Source organism: Rhincodon typus, chromosome 1 (genome assembly GCF_021869965.1).
Source record: "Rhincodon typus isolate 14 chromosome 1, sRhiTyp1.1, whole genome shotgun sequence".
Lineage (NCBI taxonomy): Eukaryota > Metazoa > Chordata > Chondrichthyes > Orectolobiformes > Rhincodontidae > Rhincodon > Rhincodon typus.
The window spans coordinates 80452750-80475003 of NC_063332.1; the positions used below are offsets into that span (position 1 = coordinate 80452750).

General features: G+C 40.9%; 1 protein-coding gene across 1 annotated transcript in view; it reads left to right on the forward strand.

Moving 5' to 3' along the window:
• The window catches only part of gabra2a (gamma-aminobutyric acid type A receptor subunit alpha2a), a 202275-nt gene that overhangs the window by 154561 nt on the left and 25460 nt on the right, over positions 1–22254 (forward strand). The window contains exons 7-8 of the mRNA XM_048598025.1: positions 745–888; positions 10339–10491. Coding sequence (XP_048453982.1) covers positions 745–888; positions 10339–10491 — 297 coding nt within the window. The remainder of the gene's footprint in view (positions 1–744; positions 889–10338; positions 10492–22254) is intronic.

The following is a 22254-nucleotide window of genomic DNA, read 5'->3' on the forward strand; positions in this document are numbered from 1 at the left end:
TGTTTCTGTGCTGAATGACTCTAAGAATAATGAGAACTTAAAAATAATTTTGCTTTTAAGAAGCTTGTAACAATTTTCCTCTGAGAGAATAGACTCCATACTGGTAAAATTTTGTAAATGCTCAGAACCAAAAACGTTGTTCATCATTATGTGTCTTTGATTAGTTGTCTTTGATGCCATTATCAACCGAGTTAATCCTGAATGAACAATAATTTATTCACAAGTCTTTAGTGTGAGATTAGTGAGTACTAACCTAAATTAACTGTATTATTGATTTCTATGCACATTCCATTGCTAAGAAACTGTAAAGGTGCACCCACTTGAGAAGCATGATGCTACTGATAGCAGCTTCAGAAGCCTTGCCGTTGTTAGTTCAGCAAAATCCAAACCAACATCAGTTTTATGCGTGTGTTTGTAAGAAGGCACTTTAGACATAAACATTGAAGAATGACAGTGATTCTCCCAACTGCTGTTTTATATGCTAGATATCCTGCTGTTTTCAGAAATGGAGACTTCCAAAGTAAGCCCCATTTACTTATAAAAGCTTTGAGATGTTGACTCACATCTAATGATAAGCAGATGAACACAGCACACAATTTTATTACCCCCGGCTTCATATCTCTGGTTAAACTGTATATCAGTTGCAATTTCCAGGGACAAGTGATGAATACTCAGATTGGTATCTTAGCCAATGGCAATAATTTTTATCCTGCTTGATCATGCTCTCCTTCATTGTGTCTGTAGATGCGTATACAAGCACGGAGGTGAATTACAACTGGACCAATGAACCAGCAAAATCTGTGGTCGTTGCAGAAGATGGCTCTCGTCTGAATCAGTATGATTTACTCGGACAAACTGTGGGTGAAGAGCTCGTCCAGTCTAGTACAGGTTTGTGAAAAACAATTCAGCTGACAGTTTTTTTGCGTGTTCATTTGGCATGAAAATGGTTGCACAAAAATGATCTGATCCTGTGGTAACCTCTTGGGAGTAACGTTCTGGTCTAGATTATGTGCCTGTTTTGGGTTGCAAGTTAACTTTGTACCAAGCCATGAGAGTAGGAATTTGTGATGGAAGCTGACTACCCCTTTGTGGACACTCTTGTAAATTCTACTAGGTCCTTCATCTGTCCTCCGTACTTGGTGATATCACAGTTGGAGACAGTACCATGAAGCTGGAATAACCATCTACCGCCAAACCTCTGCAAAAAAAAAGTAACCTTTCTGTAATGACCTGGGAGGGGGAGGCAATGACCTAGTGGTATTATCACTGGACTGTTAATCCAGAGACCCAGATGGCATTTTGGGAACATTGGTTCGAATCCTGCCACAGCAGATGGTGGAATTTGAATTCAATAGAAATATCTGGAACTAAGAACCTCATGAAGACCATGAATCCATTGTCAATTGTTGGAAAAACCCATCTGGTTCACTAATGTCCTTTAGGGAAGGAAACTGCCATCCTTACCTGGTCAGGCCTACATGTGACTCCAGACCCACAGCAATGTGGTTGACTCTTAACTGCCCTCTGGGCAATTAGGGATGGGCAATAAATGCTGCCTGGTCAGCGACGCTTTCATCCCGTGAATGAATAAGGAAATAAAAACATGAATTTTGGAAAGCTATTAATTCAATGAAAATGGAAGCTCTGGTCATTTGGGTCATATTAGGCCAACTTACATTCATACCCTGACAGGGAGAGATGGTACTTCTGTGAAATTTTGGTACATCTCTGTGGTGCTTTTAATGGCTTGGGTTTTAATACTTACACTGGGGTGAGAATCAGCATAGGCAGTTGGGCAGCTACAAATTTTTACTCACTGTTCCTCCCATGGGTAAGTAGAACCCTTCAATTCCTAGGCTCCTGTTTGTAGTTCATTCTTTGAAATTGTTATTCATAAGCTGCCAAACTTTATCTTTTTTTTATCTTTGTTTTGGTCTTGATTTTAAGGTCAGCTATCTGGGATGATTATCTTTAACAGAAATATATACACACCATGTATTAAATCCAAATGTGATGTAAAATTTTCAGATCAGTATTAAAGCAGAAGCCTATTGCTGAGCATTAGTGAGATTTTCTTAGAGAAATTAAACTGATTTTGTTCGCCATTTGTTCTAGTAACTAGTGGGAAATGAAATAATAAATGTTAAACCTACTAATTTCTGTGCATAAATGAAAACAAAAATTGCTGGCAAAGCTCAGCAGGCCTGGCAATATCTGTGGAGAGAAATCACAGTTAACATTTCAGGTCGAGTGATCTCTCTCAGAACTGTTCTGAGGAAGGGTCACCTGACCGAAAATGTTAACTCTGATTTCTCTCCACAGACGCTGCCAAACCTACTGAGCATTTCCAGCAATCTCTCTTTTTGTTTCTGATTTACAGCATCTGCAGTTCTTTTGGTTTTTAATTTCTGTGTATGTGTGTGTTTTTCACGTTCTGTTGGAGCACCTTGAAGATGTTTACAAATGCTTTGTTAATCATTGCTCTTGATCGCAAATTTCCCCGCCAGACTTGAGAATGCTGGGTTTCTTCAGAAAAGTATAATTTTTCAGAATACGGATTACCTTTCCAAGTGGACTTTTGCTGGCAAGTAATCTCAAAGGGAGACCTGCTGTGATTTTTGAAGGTTGGGACTCATTAGTATTAGAAAAAAGGGTGACCCAGGGCAGTTCCCCATCTCTACATCCCACCAGTTTTCGACTGCTTGGCCAGTTTTGGGGATTGGAGGGTTACAAGTCTATGGAGGAATCTGATCACATGATCAGATGCGCTGTGCAAGCCGAGCACAGTAATGTGTTAAATTGCAGCTAAGATTTTAGGTATAGCAGAGCACGTATCTGAACTTTACATGGGCCAAGCGTGTGACTCAAGTGAGCAATGCCGCAGTCTGTACTGGAAAGGAGCTCTTAAAATCTTCTCCATTGCCTGTAGTTATACAATTTCAGTTCTGGACAGGATGTTAATAACATTGAAAATTGGAACAGAAGTAGGCAATTTCACCCTTCTAGCCTGCTCTTCCATTAATTATGATCATGGCTGATCATCCGATTCAGTACTCTTTCGCCCATGCCCTTTGATCCTTTTAACTCTAAGAACTATATCTAACTCCTTCTTGGAAGTTTTCAATGTTTTGGCCTCAACTGCTTTCTGTAGCAGAAAAATTTTACATTTGGTGACCACTCACCTCATCACAAACATTTTTATCCCTTCCTGGGCCTCCAATTTGCTAGCAGTCTTGCCGTTCAGCTGTTCGTGGGCCACCCAACATATAAAGTTGTAATAGAACCATTGGACTAGACAAAAGTAGGCACATCATCCACTTGTACTAACTTCATCTTTCTGTCCAGTACAAAATCCTCCCATTTATTTACAAATCTGAGTTCAATCACTCACATTTCACAAGATCAGAGGTAAGTATTAGTAAATGGCATTAATGAGACACTCAGTGAGAACTGCACTTTTTTTTGTGTGGTGTTTTGGCGAATGTTTAGTTACATTGTCGTGTTTCCTGCTCTTGTGACATTGACATAACCTGATGGTCACAGTTTTGTATGAGGCAGCTGTGGTCCAAGTCAGGACAATTGTTGGGCTGTGGCGGGGAGTAGGGCAATGCTACTCCAGTGGGCTCAAGACCCAGGACCATGTTCTTTTTATTTAAAGTGGCACTTTAACTTCTTCTGCAGTCTCTCCTCCCCGACCTCCCCAAGACACCCCGCCTTTCTGATGCATGATAGGAGGCTGCTAAGCTTCCCCTGAATGTCTCCTGCTGGTCACAGGAGGCAGGAACAGCCTTCAGTTGAATGTTTTGTTGGTTCAATTGAGCTGTGGGCAGCTGGGCACTCTGCTGCTTTGTCCACTGCTGGCAACATGGTACCCAAATGGCCTACTCTTGACCTATTTCTTCCATCTTTAGCATGTCAGCCTGTGCTTTCCTATTCATCCCAAAGGGTCTGTCAATTCCAACTTCAGCCACATCTGATCACTGTTGAGAAATTTGTAATGTGGGTCACCAAAAAGAAGACTGAAAATAAGACATGATGTTAATGGCAATTATTTATCCAACTAATGAACAACCGTAAATAGAAGATCTTTATCTTAAGCAACATTAATAAACAACCAGGGTATCGTGCCCAGTTCAGTCTGATTAAATCTAAATGATTCCTATTTAGAACTGCATTTACAAAGTGTCTGTCCTGTAGTGTAAATAAATCTGCAGACAAATATCAGGGCAAAACCTGGCACCAGAACAAAATGAAGCAAAGTTTAGATATTTAGAGATCAGTAGCATTGAAAACGCAGAAGGGTTGAAGGCAGCTTTAAAAGTTCTGGTATTACGTAGTGATTCAGCCACATTCTGAGAGTTTCATGGGAGTGAGTCTCACTCAACTTCACCTTACTGTGGTGTCTGTTTGAAATTTCACATTTGATTCAACCCCACATTTAGCATTGATACAAAGGGTTTCTAACTGCACCAACAAACAAAATCTCTCAGAGTGTGGCTGAGCCACAACATAAAATGATATATTTTAAAGCTGCCTTTAACCCTCCTGCATTTTCAATGCCATTAATCTCTAAATAACCATTTAAAATACTAACTTTCAGACGACTATACCTATTGAAATGATAAGTGGTGTTTACTTTCAGCCAATGCAATCAATTATCTTTTACTAAGTTAAGTTTATCGGAAGCCAATTGTCAAAATTGAGAAATATAGATGAAGAGAATACATGAAGAGATGAAGAGATTTTTGACGGAAGAGTCATGTAGTTATGGAGGTCATGAATTTATTTACTGTTGTGAGGACAATAAGAAGAGATGGATAGACTGGGACTTCTTTTCCCTGGAGCTTCGGAGGCTGAGGGGTGATCTAATAGAGATTTATAAAAATCATGAGGGGCCATAGATAAGGTGAATAGCCAGGGTCTTTTCCCCAAAGTAGGGAAGTCCAAAACTAGAGGGCATAGGTTTAAAGTGAGAGCGGCTAGACTTAAAAGTGACCTGAGGGGCAACATTTTCGTACAGGGGATGGTGTGTAAGTACAAAACGAGATACTGGAGGAAGTGATAGAGGTGATTACAATTACAACATTTAGAAGATATTTGGATAGGTACATGGATAGGAAAGGTTTAGAGGAATGTGGACCAAACGCAGGCAAATGGGACTAGTTCAACTGAGGAAACGTTGTTGGCATGAATGAGTTAGGCTGAAGGGTCTGTTTCCATGCCCTGTGACTCTATGACTCTAAAACTGAGCTATTTAGTTAAGGATGGAAGAAATAGGGCAAGAGTAGGCCATTTGAGCTCACTCAATAAGATCATGGTTGATCTGGTTGTGGCCTTAACTTCACTAAACTCCTGTACCTTAAAACGTTTGACTCTCTTGTTAATCAAGCATTTATCTATCTCAGTCATGAATATGTCAAATTACCCCACTTCCAGTTTTTTTATAGCGTGGAGTTTCCAAAGGTTAATGACCCTCTGATTGAAAAAAAAATCCTCTACATCTCCATCTTAAACAGCAGACCCTTTATTCTGAAACTATGCTTTTTAGGTCTAGATTTCCTTCAGCATGGCTCATCTCAAGTCGCCTCAACATTTTATATGTTTCGAGAAGGTCACCATATTTTGCTTCATCTGTCTTATTTTTGCTTACGCACTCAAACAGTCTACATACATTTGCAAACTCTTTGTATTACTTTAAAACATGTTCTCACCATCCTATCTGCCACAGATGCATCTGCCCACGAAAGTATTGCTAGGAGTGACCATTGAACAGACCTTGTGGAGACAAAGTCCTCCCTTCACACTGAAAATCCCTCCGACATATTGGGCAGCAATACCACCATGAAATGGGATATACTCAGAACACACAAGGTAGCTCATGAGACAACGTGAGCCTTAGCAGCACTAAAATTGTATTCGGTCATCATTGTGCAAACTCATGACCTGGCATAGACCCCACTCCACTGCTATCATCACACCAGGAGATGAACCCTTATTCAACAACCAGTGCCAGAAGGGATGCCAGGTGCAGCACCAGGCACATCTAAAACTGAGGTGCCAACCTGGCGTACCAAGACATAGAACTACATCCATGCTAAATAGTGGAAGCAGTATATAATAGAGATATGTAATCGCAAGACCAATGATCAGATCAGAGTTTTATAGTTTTGCTGCATTTAATTGTACACAGTAAAATACAATCAATTTACCAGAGCAGCAGCTCCAAAATCATCCCCATCCTCAATGATTGGAGAGCCTCGCATAACAGTGTAAAGCACAAGGCAGAAAACACTTACAATAATCCTCAACCATTACTGCTGTACAAATGATGCATCTTAGCTACTTCCAGAATCTCCCCAGCATCATTGATGCCAGCCTTCAGCCAACTCAGTTCACCTCATATGATATCAAGAAACAGTTGACGACACTGGATACTGCAAAGTCTACGGGCCCTGACAACACTCCAGCAATGGTACTAAAGATGTGTTCTCTAGAATTAGCTGTGCTCATGCCCAAGCTGTTCAAGTTCAGCTACAACACGGGCATCTACCTGATAATGTGGAAAATTGCCTGTGTATGACCTTTACATGAAAAGTGCAAATACAGTGAGGCTTATAACTGCCCCATCAGTCTATTCTCAGTCATCAGTAAAACAATAAAAGGTGTTATCGACAGTGTTATCAAGTGAAAGCGAGTCAGCAATAATCTGGGCTCACTATTGTTCAGATAGTCCCCTGGCAAGGGAATCTCTATACACACTTGGTCCAAACCTACACAACATTCAACATTTTTGTCTAATGAATTTAGCACCCTGGAGCAGACTTACAATGATGTAATAAAGCATAAGTAGCACAGTGTGGGAGGTGTTAGTAGATAGAAAGTAGTATTGAAGTAGATTTGAAGAGAGAAGCATATGTCGATGGTCTCTTAACAATATAACAATAAAAGAAATGAATCTGCTATATAAAAATCAAAGAACTGCAGATGCTAAAATTCAGAAACAAAAACAGAAGTTGCTGGTGAAGCTGAGCAGATCTATGAAGAGAAATCAGAGTTAACGTTTCGAGAAACGGTCACTGGACCTGAAATGTTAAATCTGAATCTGCTATATCTCAGATTGCCATCTATAGTTGTTTATAGTGTCAACACACAATAAACAGAGCTGTTCAAAAGCTTAAGCCTGAAAACAGTTCGTCACCATTCCTTCTCCTTAACCAGTCTGTCTTGAACCCAAATTCTCAGGTGTCGATCCAAAACTGCATAACAAAAGACTGCATTCTAGAGATGAGGGAAGAAGACTGCCTTTGGCATCAAGGCAGTATGTAACTGAGTGCAGCATCACTGAGAGGAAGCAATGACCTGGTGGTATTATCGCTGGACTGTTAATCCAGAGACCCAGATAACGTTCTGGGGAGTCGGATTCGAATCCCGCCACGGCAGATGGTGGAATTTGAATTCAATAAATATCTGGAATTAAGAATCTAATGATGACCGTGAATCCATTGTCAATTGTCGGAAAAACCCATCTGGGTCACTAATGCCCTTTAGGGAAGGAAACTGCCGTACTTGTCTGGCCTACATGTGACTCCAGACCCACAGCAACATGGTTGACTCTTAACTGCCCTCTGGGCAATTAGGGGTGGGCAATAAATGCTACTTAGCCAGTCATGCCCTCATCCCCTGAATGAATAAAGGATCAAGGAAGCCTAGTCAAACTGATGTTAATAGAAATCGAGAGCAAAAAGCCTCCACTGATTGGGTAATACCTAGCACAAAGGAAGATGATTGTGGTTGTTGGAGCCAATTATCTCAGTCTCAGAACACCACTTTATGAGTTTCTTAGAATAGTTTTCAAGGCCCAACCATCTTCAGCTGCTTCATCGTGATAGATAACCTCCATCATAAGACAAAAGTGGGGATGTTCATAATTGCGTAACATTCAGTTCCATTCACATTTCTGCAGCAAGACCTGGACAACATCCAAGCTTGGGCTGAAAAGTGACAAGTAACATTCACACCATAAAGATGTAACCATCTAACCAAATTCCAACCATTCCCCATGAATGCCCCACCATCAATATCCCAGGGGTACCATTGACTAGAAATTTAATCAGCAGCCATATAGATACTGAGGCTGTGGGAGCAGGTTGAGGGGCATTAAACACATTAGTTATCATTTCAAAGAAGGAGCACGGCAAGGCTATTAGCTTCAAGGTGCTGCATGGTTTCTTAATAAATCACAGCCATATTTTATAAGTTTATATTGGTAATTTATTTGGTATTTAGGGCAATGATAACCCATTTTAAAAAGGCATAAGTATTCTGAGTTTTATAAATTGACATATGAACCTTTATAACATATTGGTTTGGCCTTGACGGGTACACTGTCTTCATTCCTGAGCGCTACGTTTTAAGAGGAATGCGCTGGCTTTTGAAAGGGTACAAAGTGAATGATGAGAATGATTCCAGTGATGAGGGACTTCAGTTATGAGAATAGATTGGAGAAGCTGTGCTTGTTCTCCTTGGAGGAGAAGTTTAAAAGAAGACTTGAAAGAAGTGTTCAGAATCACAAGGGGTTTAAACAGAGTAGGTATTAATAAAAACTGTCTCAGTTTCATAACCAGAAGCACACAAATTGAAATTATTCACAAAAGGATTGGGGAATGGTACTAGCTGAGTTGATTTTGCAGAACGACAGATAGGCCAAATGGTCTTCCATGCTTTAACCAGCTTATGATTCTGTGTTTCTATATTTTGAGATTTTGACATCAGGAACCTCTTATTCAAATTATTGTGCAAGTAGTGATTTGTGCAACTGTAAACTTATCAGGAAGTCAGTAGTAGACAACATCAATGAGAAGTTGGCTCAAAGCTACAATATGAGCCTCAGCACCCCTGGTTGTACATTAACTTATAGGCAAGTAAGTTAACATTCTGTCCAGATGAGAAATTGAGCCTGGTTTATGTGGCCTAGCAACCCCTCCTCTGTTAGTTTAAAAGTTAGGGACTAGCCCAACTCGTTTTGGTCAGGTTGCACTGCAGCGAGTTTATGACCACTGGACTGTGAAGTAACTCAGAATGGGACCTGTACCCTATCATGGAGGAAATACCACTTACAAGAGCTGTCAGCCTATAAACTGACTGGCTGTTCTGTAGTCTCAGTGATATCACTGAGAAGAGTAGCCTGACCAGACAGTAAAAATCTAGTAATACTTCAAAATGAATGTACTGGGCATACTGGACATCCATTCTGAAGGATACAAGATGGTGAAACAGTGTTTTGTATGTCATTCGCAAATTTTACTAGCTTTTCCTTCTGGAATTGCTTTAACTATAGGTAGTCCACCATGCTGAGGAACTATAAAGTCAGACATGCAGTAGAGGGGGGAAGTTATGATATCCTAGGCTTTGCTTGGTCCAGGCTAACTAATAAGTGAGGTGAAGTGAGGGAGTGCTTCTGTAGGGCAGGGTTTTGGGTGGGTGTTATACATGTAGGGGTGGGGAAATATGCGGTATATGTCGTTGCGTCCACCAGTACCATCTGACATACCTAGGGTATATTCTGTGCTCCAGACCTTCTTAACTATATTGGTCTAAGTTACTGACATGAATTGTGGAAGGATTCCCGCATGGAGACTTTGGCAGAAGAGAAGCTCAGTCTTGTTGGACAGAATAGGTTTATTACCTAGTACTTAATGGCCAGTTGCATTACATCTGAGTTGTATGATAGTCTCCAGTGAAACCCAAGGTTAGACTGAATTCATATTGCTGATGTAATGTACAAACTAATCCTGTAAATCAAGGTATTCTAAATAGACATTATGTTCAGCTGAAAACAAGCTTGGCACCATACTCCTGCTGCTGTAAGCTATTGGCAGAAGTAGGCAAGTGACAGGCACAAAGCCACTTCCATCAATTGTACACCAATACTGCCTGCTAGCCCACTCCTGGGATGAGTACTTAAAAATGAAGCCATGGTATTTGTACATGGATTTAAACCACACCTTACAGGCCCAAAATGTGTGGTCAGCATGTCGCTTTTAACTGAATTCTGGTAGATCCACTTTAAATAATTTTCTGATTACACAAGTCTAATGGCACATCTTATCTAAAATTGGAATTTAATAAGTTCAATGCAGTTTGAATCTCCTTAACATTTCTCTTGTATGTCAACCCCCCAAAAAACTAAAGGGAATAGCACTGATACTGATCGTCTCTCATTAAATTATGTAATTTAGGTTTACAATGTTTATAAAGATTATTTTGAATGTATTGATTTATAGGATTAGTGTAATCTTTTTCACTGCAAACCCACTTTTCGTTGGTGTTTCATTTCAGGTGAATACAAAGTTATGACAACGTATTTTCACCTGAAGAGAAAAATTGGCTATTTTGTGATCCAGACCTACCTGCCGTGTATCATGACTGTCATTCTTTCACAAGTGTCATTTTGGTTGAATAGAGAATCAGTGCCTGCAAGGACTGTCTTTGGTAAGTACAGTTAACACACGACTAAAATATTTAGAAGCTAACTTACAGATGTGTTAGACAACTCCAGAGATAATATTGAACCAACTGGAATAAATATGTTCTAACATTTTCATTGGGATATTTAGTTACTAATGCCTTTTCACTTGAGATAGATAAGCCAAAAAGGGATTGGTTTTGCATGATTATTTTCATAATTTCATATGTGTTTGAGGAGTGTTTTCACTGTTACAGCCTTTTTATTTTAAAGATATATGGCATAAGCAAATATATAAATGACCACTAAAGTGTGCCAATTAGTTTACAGCTAACAGAAAATGTAATGCTTAAACATCATGTTCATGTTGTGTTGGTGCACCACGTATCACATCATAACAAGCTCATCTTTGTAAATGGCCGTTTTTTAGTTAATAACATAGGGCAACATGAGGCTTTATTGATGATTTATATAAGATAATAACATTGATCTGAAAGATTATGCAACTTTACTATGTTTAGTACAGGTTTGCTGTGGATGAAATTACCATGTCCAATCTTACTGGAAAGCTTACAGAACAATATTACAGGCACAGTTTTCTGAATTTCTTTAAAATATGGGACAGAGCTTATGCCACTCCTCTTCCCAGTGAGAGAGCGTACTGGATTGCCCACAGTCAGCACACTACATGCTGACAGGCAAGTGACGGTGAGTATTTCATCCTATCAGAAGCCTGGACACTGCCAACCTGGGTCAACAGGCTTCTAGATCCTAAAGTCCATTGGTTGAAGCTGAGTCCTCTGGGTTTCAAGGTGCAAAGGTAAATCTTTATGTTTTTCTTGTGAGGCAGGTGTCAGGGAAAGAAGGGAGTCAGGGCAGATGGAAGCAGTGTGTTATGTTTCCGACATTGACTGTCATTGATTGTTCCAAAATTGGGGCAATTGGAGACCCCTACCATCCTGTCAAGTTGATCTAAACATAGAGAATGCTGGAGAAACTCAACAGGACTGGCAGAAACAGAGCTAATGTTTCAAGACCAGTGAGTAAAGGAAGATTAAGAGAATGGAAGTGGGAAAAATGAAGACAATATGTAGCAAAACAGATTTATTAGGTCAGAGTCAACTACAACATCCAAAAGAGAGCCAGATGAATTGATTACTAGCTTCACAATCAAACTTCCTGAATAGCCATAGGAAGTCATCAACATAAGTAGGAGCTAGATCATGAGAAGAGGGATCCACTTGGGGTTCCAAATAGGACCAAGGCCTGGATCCTCAAAGATTTGGACATTGGCTTTAAAATGTAAGTAATGGTGTCTTTGTTCTGCCAGCTATAGAGGCACCTATGTTTTATGTGAGGTAAATCTGTGGTAATTTTTCTTAGGTTGTATAGCAAAGGAATACATTGGGATTGGACCATCACATTTACAATATTAACTCCACAATTTTGCATCTCTAAAGCTGCTTTGAAAGATAATTTACAACCCACAGAGCAAGTTGAATTCTAATTTTTAACACTTGACTTTTAAAACTCATATTATAGCTTTGAAAGCAGTTAGAAACCACAGATGTGCAAGAAAACTATTCTTCAGTGTTGCAGTTTTACAGTTATGATTCCACAACTTCAATTAGAGGAGAATTACAAGATGTTACAATGGAGATAAAATGGTTAAAAGCAGCCATATGTATTTAAGAATGGAAGATTGTGTTTATAAATCTGTTGGAGAAAGGGATGGATATGTTGAATTCTGGAAATGGAGTCTGTACAATGCGCTTAAGTCTTCAAACCATCATTGACAAGTACCACACGGCAGACTATCAGGGATTAAGGGCTGTAGAATTCTGTGTAACAAAGCAAACAAGGAAAGAAGCCGAGTGAGGCAGTTAAAAGACTATTTCTCAGAGTCATTGAAAGTGAGAAATGGTACCCCATCAGAGGGTTCTGTTCTGGAATTGCTTCTATTCACTGTGTAAAGAAATTACTTGGATGTGAGAGGCATCCATATTTGCAGATATAGGCAAAGTGGGAGGCATTGCAAATAATTCTGATGGCCAATCAATGCTACAAGGGAATATTGGTAAAGTTACAGATAGGGCAATAGAGTGGGATATGGATTTCAATGTCCTTATTTCTGATGTTTTACATTTTGCAAAAGAAGTGTTTTATTTTGAATTGGAAACGTTGAGTGACAGGGAAGAGCAAATGAATCTGTGGTTCAGTTCTCAAGACATTGAAAGAAGCTCCAGTGAAAAATAACATAAAGAAAGTTAATACAGTACCGATGTTATGGCAAAATATTAATATAATGGTCAAAATGTAATGAGGAATCAATATTAAATATGAGTAAGACTACAGTTGGATGCTTGAAGAGTGAAATCACCTGTGCCAATATTGTTTTCCCTGGCTTACTGTCAATGTTTGCCTGGCTTTGCTCATGCAAAATTCTTGCAAATATTTTACTACATTAATGGTACTAAGTAAACAGAAAGGCATTTTTCTTACCCATAATATAGAATATTGAGAAAATATTGCACCTTTATGCTATAATGCTAATCTATCCGGAGAACTCAAAATACAAATAACGCTTGAAAAACATTCAGTTGCTATTGGCTTTAATAACTTTTTATGAAAATTATAAAGAGATGGGAAAGAATAAATGGTAAGAGATAATTTCCTATGGTTGTGAGCTCAAGAACAAAGGGAAGTAGATATGACTAAAAATAGAGGGGTGAGAGGGGGCATGTAACATCCAGTGGGTGGCCTGCTGGCATGCCCCTTCCTACATCACAGTTATACCTCTTGGTGATGGTGGCAGATTAATGTCCACTTTAAGAAGCCCATGGTAAGGGCAAAGCCCAGCAGGGATGCTGCATGGGCTGGTGCCAGATGGGAGTGGGATCTTCTTCCTTAACAGCCCCCATTCCACCCCCCACTAAACCAGAGATCCATTGAAGGTCCTCACTCACAAGATTTTACCTGGAATCATAGAATTGTTACAGTGCAGAAGGAAGCCATTCAGCCCATCATGTCTCTGCCAACTCTCCAAATGAATATCCCACTTAATGTGATTCTCCTGCTTCCTCCCTGGGACTTTGCTCACTGTTTCTTTTTGAATAATTTTCTTTTGAATGCCTCAAATTTAGAGAGCTAGATGGCAAATTAGCAAATTATCCAACTCCTTCTTGAAAACTGTCAATACTTTGGCCTCATGTGCTTTCTGTGGCAGAGAATTCTACAGGCTTACTATTCTCTGGGTGAAGAAATTTTCCCCGCCTCAGTGCTAAAGGGTTTATCCATATCCTTAAACTGTAACCCTAGTCCTGAACTCCCCAGCCATCAGAAATGTCCTTCCTCCATCTACCCTGTCTAGTCCTGCTGGAACTTTATAGGTTTCTATTCCTCCTCACTCTTCTGAACTCCAGTGAGCTAAAGTCTTAACTGATCCACTTTCTCTTCGTACGTCGTCTCTGCAATCACAGGAATGCACTTCCTCCATAGCATCAGAATATCTTTCCTCACATAAGGAGACCAAAACCTCACAGTACTCCACAGCCTCACCAAGGCCCTTCCCAACTGCAGCAACGCATCCCTGCTCCTGTACTTGAATCTTCACCACCTGCTGCACCTGCACCAACAAGTGGTGTGCAAGAACACCCAGGTCTCATTGCACTCTGCCCTTTCCCAATCTATTACTATTCAGATAATAATCTGCCTTCCTGTTTTTGTACCAATTTTGGATGACATTATATTTATCCACATTATGCTGCATCTGCCATACATTTGCCCACTCATTCAACTTCTCCAAATCACACTGTCCCACAGATTATTCAAGCAACAGTCTGACAAAGCCAGACTCAGCAAGTTGTCTCCTTCAATCCCAGACTTCTCCATCAACATCCATGGGCAATTCCTGACCGAGGGGCAGGATGGGACCGCTACTGATGCTATTTAAAGAAAAAAGCCAATAAGCTTTCAGCAGAGACAATCTTAAGTAAAGTCTGCATTTTGGAAAGTTTGTGGTAATACTGCAGACTGTTTTTGGAAATGATTTTAAGAGTTGGTGGATTTGAGAGGGAGTGTTGAGGATTTTGTGACTTGTCCCAAAAAAATTCTGCAATAGTGATAAGGTCTGTTGGTGCAGACTGTCTGTGTCTGCAACACGATAGGATAGTGGAGCAGAGGGTAGAGAGAGAAATAGTCCTCCACAGAGGGAGGTGAAGAAGGACATAGTGATGGAGCATCCAGGTTTCCATCACTTCAGTGGGCTGTCTGTGAGCACTGTTCAGTCACTCGGTCCCTTATGACTGGTGCTTCACGACCTTAGTAATTGGACTGGAGGACACAGTGCAAGGCGAACCCGCGCACCCCTTTGGACACTGTAATCGGTCACCACGATTGCAGCATTTGGAGCATGATTTTTCTGATTTTCACCACAGCACTGACATACTAGCTGGTTTGTGTCTGTGCTGCAATAGAAGCTTCAATAATAGATAAGAAACCCTGTAATGTGGGCTCATGTGTAAATGTTGCTGTGAGTTGGTCATAACCTCTACAGTATTCAGCGCTGAGTTCTGCATGATGGTCTCTGTCATATTGAAGCTGAATTCCTCCCTGCTTCTGGACAGTGTCAAGCATGCCTCAGAATGCGTCAAGCATGCCTCAAAATGCATCAAACATCTCAGTGTTCTTGTTCCTCATCTTTCAGCTGTATATCACCCAATCAAAGTCCTCCTCTAAGTCCCCTGCATTGGAACCCATCTGCAGTTTCGTCTACCAGTGAGCTAGTGTGCAAGCTGTTCTTCTGCTCCGAGCCTGGCTGCAGCCAAATTACGTTTTGGGGCTCATAGAATACCTAGCAGGCCATTCAGCCCATTGAATCCACACCAACCCTCCCACCCAGTCCCACCCCGTCCCACCCCATCTCTGTAATGCTGCATTTCCCATGGCTAATCTAGCTTGCCTGCACACTCTAGGTAATTTAGCATGTCGAATCCACTTAGCTTGTGCATCTTTGGATTGTGGGAGGAAAGCGGAGCACCCGGAAGAAACTTACACAGACACAGGGAGAATGTGCAAAATCTACATAATCTCTCAAAGATGGAATTGAACCCATGTCCTTAGTGCTGTGAGGTAGCAGTGCTAACCACTGAGCCACTGTGCTGCCCAATTTTGTTTGCAGATCTTGACTCCACACTGCTCTCTAAAGGTCACACGGCAGCAGAAGCTGTGCTTGTGTCTGCCAGCACCAGACACGTGCTTCAGAAACGTGTCGTTGCTCTTGCCTTTCCTTCTGTGACCACTGTGGCTAAGGAGACAGGAATCCTCAGTATTTGATCAGAAAAAGAATCAATTCTAAGTGCTCACACAACCAAAGTGATGAGGGAAAGATGGCTCCTTTGCTCTTATTAAGTTATTCTTAATATGAAAATGATCAGCGATAATTATATAAAAGAGAAAGGATTGACATTAGAAATACTGAAAATTAAAACAAACTGTTGAAATGGAAAATTTTTCTGAATCAGTTGTGATAAGGGTATGGTTCTTATTTGGTATAATTACATGCAGCATTTTTAATAAAATGTAAAATGTTATCCTCAGAGTGAGTGAATACATCAATAAACTAGATTGAAAACTCATTCTCCATTTTTATCAGACTCTTGCTGTAATTTGTGATCTAGTGACACATTTTACTTTGCATGAATGTCAAGAAGTAATGCATCTTGCTATTAACAGTTTTTATTTATCTGGTTCCATTTCTGTGAACTATTATTTTTCTAATTCAAAGCTTCATTATTCTCTTTGATTGTATGTTGATATATGCCATTGTAACCAGTTCAACTTCAATGCCTGAATAATAAATATTAATCTTAGTGCATCAGGGACAGTTTAAATAGTTGACATTTAGCAATGTATGTGTGGAACCGCAGGAGATGGGTGAGGTCCTCAATGAATATTTCTCCTCTGTGTTTACTGTGGAAAAAGAAATGAAGACTGAGGAACTTGGGGAAGTTAGTGGCAATATCTTGGGGACAGTCCGTATCACATTTGAGGAGGTGTTGGAAGTATTAGAATGTATGGAGGTAGATAAATCTCCTGGTCCTGACCAGATATATCCAAGAACCCTGAAGAAATTGCGGGGGCCCTGGCTGATATATTTGTATCATCGTTAGCCATGGGTGAGGTCCTGGAAGATTAGAGAGTAGCAAATGTTGTGCCCTAATTCAAGAAGGGCTGCAAAGAAAAACCTGGGAATCATAGACCAGTAAGCTTAACTTCTGTGGTAGGTAAGTTACTTGAGAAGATTCTAAGGGTTAAGGTACACATGCATTTGGAAAGACAGGGTTTGATTAGGAGTAGTCAGTGTGGCTTTGTGTGTGGGAGATCATGCCTCACAAATTTGTTGGAGTTCTTTGATGAAGTGACCAGGAAGGTTGATAAGGGAAGGCAGTAGATGTAGTCTATATGGATTTTAGTAAGGCCTTTAATAAGTTTCCACATGGTAGGCTTCTCTGGAAGGTTAGGTCACATGGAATCCAGGGAGAGCTGGTAAGTTGGATACACAATGGGCTTGATGGTAGGAAGCGGAAAGTAATACTGGAAGGATGCTTGTCAGACTGGAGGCCTGTGACTAGTGGTGTGCCTCAGGGATCAATATTGGTCCCATTGCTGTTTGTTATCTATATCAATGATTTGGATGAGAATGTACAAGGCATAATTAGTAAGGTTATCAGAAATTGCAGCTGGATCTTGATCAGCTGGGCAAGTGGGCCGAGAAATGGCAAATGGAGTTTAATATCGATAAATGTGAAGTGTTGCATCTTGGAAAGTCAAATCAAGGTTGGAGTTTCATGGTGAATGGTAGGGCCATAAGGAGTGTAGCAGAACAGAGGCACCTTGGAGTTCAGGTGCACGGTTCTCTGAAAGTGGATTCACAGGTAGACAGGACAGTGAAGAAGGCTTTTGGCACACTGGCCTTCATCAGTCAGGGCACTGAATACAGAAGTTGGGAAGTTATGTTGCAGTTGTACAGGATGTTGGTGAGGCCGCACTTGGAGTATTGTGTTCAGTTTTGGTCACCTTGCTATAGGAAGGATGTTATTAAACTGGAAAGAGTGCAGAAGAAATTTACAAGGATGTTGCCAGGACTCAAGGGCCTAAGTTATAGGGAGAGGTTGGACAAGCTAGAACATTTTTCTTTAGAGCATAGGAGACTGAAGGGTGATCTTATAGAAATGTGTAGGATCATGAGAGGCGTGGATAGGGTGAATGCACTCAGTCTTTTTCCCAGGGTTGGGGAATTGAGGACTAGAGGGCATCAGTTTAAGGCAAGAGGGGAAAGAATACATGAGAACCTGAGGGGCAACTTTTTTTATACAGAGGGTGGTACGCATATGGAATGAGCTGCCAGTGGAAGTGATTGAGATGGGTACATTAACAACATTTAAAAAGCATTTGGACAAATACATGGATAGGAAAAATTTAGAAGGCTATAGGCCAAGTGCAGGGAAATGGGGTTAGTGTGGATGGACATTTTGGTCGGCATGGACCAGTTTGGGCCGAAGGTCCTGTCTCCATACTTTTAGGACTCAATGATTCTATAATGTTAGATGCCAGCAATGTGCAATCTTTCTGACTTTCTCCCACAGTGATTCTAGTGGAATGTATGATGAACAATGGGATTTAAACAGGGCCTTGGAAAGATTGAAACACTGAGGTTCTTCCTCGCTTTTGTTCATGTCCTAGTCTCTACCAGTGGCACAAGTGGAAGCAGGGCTGAGAGCAAACATTCCCACCATCTGGCTTCCTACAACTCCAGATTGGGTGCCACAGTGGTTAGCACTGCGACCCAGGTTCGATTCCAGCCTCGGGTGGCCATCTGTGTGGAGTTTGCACATTCTCCCTGTGTTTGTGTGGGTTTCTGCCAGGTGCTCCAGTTTCTTCCCACAGTCCAAAGATGTGCAGATTAGGTGGATTAGCCATGCTAAATTGCCCTGTAGTGTCCAGGGCTGTGCAATTTAGGTGGGTTCATCAAGGTAAATGTGAGGTTGCAGGGATAGTTTGGGTCTGGATGCGATGCAGTTTGGAGAGTTAGTGCAGACTGAAGGGTCCATATGGCCTCTTTCCTCACTGTAAGTGTTCTATATTAGGTTGAGAGGAAAGAAATAGAAATGCCAATTTGTCATTTACACCAGACAGAAACCTCTTGGGGGCTCCAGAATTGGCACCTGCAAATACCAAAGTTTTTTCTGGATATTATTCAGCCCCTTTGAAATAGGGCAGACCTGCCTTCTTTCCAAGGGATAGAATAGAATAGTCATTTATTCTAACTTGTATTTTTTATAAAAAATATACAGTGAAAAGTGCTTAAGTCACTATACCGTGGTACCCGTATTAATAACAGAGGCATAGATAAGAAAAGAAATTAAAATTCAAGACAAAGTTCAATTCACTAGTTCAATTCACAGCTCCTGGGTTCGGGAAAAGACAGTACTGCTGCAAGACCGCCACACCGGGCAGCTGGGATTCCAGGTCGCAGGACTCCGCGGAAGCTGCCCCAAGAACCAGTCTCGCTGCTGATCCCAGGGAGGAAGACGTCACAAAAACTGCCCAAAGGAATCCCAGACTGCTGGATTCTGGGCCGAAACAATCTCAACGCCGAAGCTACTGCAGATCCGACCAGGAGAATCTTGGGCTGTGCTGCCAAAGATGCCAAAGCAGACTGCCACACACCCACGGTAGCCATGAGAAACTGCCATCGTCACCGCAGCAACTGCCCAAAACAACCCTCCTCCACTTTGCTGACCTCACCTCTGCCAATATAGCCGCCTCCTCGACGCTGTCTGCCAGGGTCCCTCGCTCTGGGCTCACCAGCCACTGCCACGCTCCGGACGCCGACAAAGCCGTCTTCTTACCAACTTCTTCCAAAAAAAAATGAAACATCAAGAAGAAAAAAAGAAATTAAGTGAGGGGGAAGAAAGAAAGAAAAGTGGACAGAGTGGATGAGCTCTGGGCACAGGAGCCCAGATGCTGCCTACTCTACCGCTGCCATCTTGCAGGAATAGGACTACGAATGTGGTTGGCGGAGTGGGGCTTGCATTGGCAGATTTTCAGAATCAACATTATTTCATCGATTTGCCAGCCTCTGGAAGCAGACATATACCCTTCATGGTTCAGATACTCACTGCAAATGTACAAATTCTGATCCAGTCAGCAATGGAGATTTCAGACACATGCACGCCAGCTCTTACACTAAACTCCCTAAAGAAAAATAAAAAAAATACTGGAGCTTTTCATTAGGCCAATTCTAATTTCAAGAAAGGCTTGGCAGGTGGAAGCAAATTATTTCCAATAGTTGAGAACCAAGAACGTGAGGTTGTTGGTCGAGGATTGAATTTAAAAATTTAGGTCAGAGATCAAGAGAAATTTCTTCAGAAATGGGTGGCTGTGGAATTTATTTCCTGTCACCTTTCAAGATTAGCCAGGCTCAGTGGGTGAAGACAGAGGGGTTTATGGGAACAGGATGGAAGATTCTAATTAGAATTATTTGCTTGCATGGAAGGTAAACACTGGCAGATATTGCTTGCATCAAATGGTCTGTTTCCATATTATAACGCGTCTGCATTTTTATGGTTTCTGGTGACTATGATTTATAAATATAACTGTAATTTTGTCATTGGATAAACACATTTGCTTATTATATAATTGATGTGGAATAAATTAATGACCTTTCTTATATTTCAAAGTTACTTAAAATAGCTGGCAATTCTCTTATGGCTGAGTATATTGAAATACTCAGCCTGAACTCAGAAGCCAGAGAAAATTGAGTGAGGATGATAAATATACAGGGTCAATTTCCTACCTTTTAACTTGAATTGATGAAAACATAAGATGGCTCTCCACTGATTCACAATCATTATTCCTAAGCACAGGAACAAAGTGGAATACCTACAACAGTGTCAGGAATCCTAGACTGGATATAACTGATATAATTTGGACTCATTGTGGTGCCCTCCAAACTGATGAAAGTAGTGAAAGGATCACAGCAAATTAGTCTGACAAGTTTCCTAGGATTCTATGAACAAGCTGCAGATAACACCCAGAAACAGCTCTCCATTCATGCTGGGTGGCAGAGGTGGGAGTACAATTTGAGTCTCGTAAAAATCAGCCAAACCAAACACTGATAAAGAATAGCAGGAGAGTTGGCACAGGCAGGAAGGCATTCCAGTGTTGGTCCAGGGCATGCACCATCTTTTTGGCTGCTTTACCTGCGTGGATCATGTGGTCTAAGTTAAAACCTACCGAAGAGCTTCAGGAGATGAGGTTGAATAAGTTCTCAAGGGGATCATTAAGATGAATTGGAGATTTGTAACAGAGGGAACACCAGAGAGAGAGAGACATTAGATTTAAGCGATCTCAATGAGAAGAAAGAATCAGAGGATGTTTGAGAAAGGGAATGAAGGTAGAAGAGGGAGATAAAGGCACGTTGAGGTGGAAAGGGATTATAAGAGAGACAGAGACAAGGAAACAAAAGCCTAATCATTACGCCCCAATTTCTTTTCATTTCGAATCAATAAATTCCCCTTCACTATTTCCATATATTTTTCTTGTTGGCGGAGGAGGGGTGAGATGAAACCTGCTTTCATTGAGAGCTTTAATTTTAGCTCTAGTAGTGGGGAGAGCTCTGATGTGATTTTTACTTCTGTTTGGAATGCAGGAGTCTGGAGTTTGCGAGTTGACTTTCCTTACCATCTTTGCCTCAAAGGAGCTTTTTTTTACAGTTTAACTCTGCTCCCAGGGGTATGTGCTCATTTTGCTGGTCAAGTGCTGGTGGTCATGTATTTACACTTATTTTCACATTTTGTGCCATAGGGCGTTAAGAATTTAGATGATATTTCATCCTCCCTATTTTCCAAATATAATCTGCATGAGAAAGGCAGGTAATGAAGACGTCTCACTATCCCTGTCTCCCCAGTTTTAGCATCCAACTTGGACATAATAGCTACTTTATTGGCTGAGAACTTTGCTAAACCTGACTGGTCCACTTTAAAAAAAAGTACTAAGGGCAGATTTTGGAGGAAAAGGGATGTCATTTTGCTGAGAAAATTGAAGAATTGTCCCTTCAGTCAGAAATCTAAAGGTGGCATCGGGCAAAAGTGCTTGAGGACCTTGGAGCTGAACTATATGGAGGATGTCAGTCCAGAGCTCGACATCATACACAGATTCAAAACGTGGACATAATTTTAGTCAAAGAATGTTCTTGCAACAGGGCAAGAAAAATTTTTCTGAAGAAGGGTCTAGGCCCAAAACGTCAGCCTTCCTGCTCCTATGATGCTGCTTGGCCTGCTGTGTTCATCCAGCTCTACGCCCTGTTGTCTAAGAGTGTTGAGGGATTCTGTTACCAATTTACTGCACCACTCCCAGTTCAGAGGTTAGGTGAAAATAAAAATCCCAATTTTAGTTCCTGTTACGTTTTGAAAACTAGGAGGATAGAGCTGTTAAAATAAAATCCTTTTATGAATCAATCTGATTAACGCAGATTTAAATTACGGATACCCAGGGCTCTCTTTAAATATGCAGGCTGGAATATTTTAAATCAGGATGGGATTCAGGGCTTCCCTTTCGTACTGAACTTGCTGACAGTTACCTAGAAAACCAGAAGAGGTACTAGAAAATATAAATATTTTTAAATGCAACTTTCCTTATGGACTATTAAGAGCAACAGAGCTTCACTCCAGACTTAAAAACATTGGGTAAAAACCGAAAGAACTGCAGATGCTGTAAATCAGGAA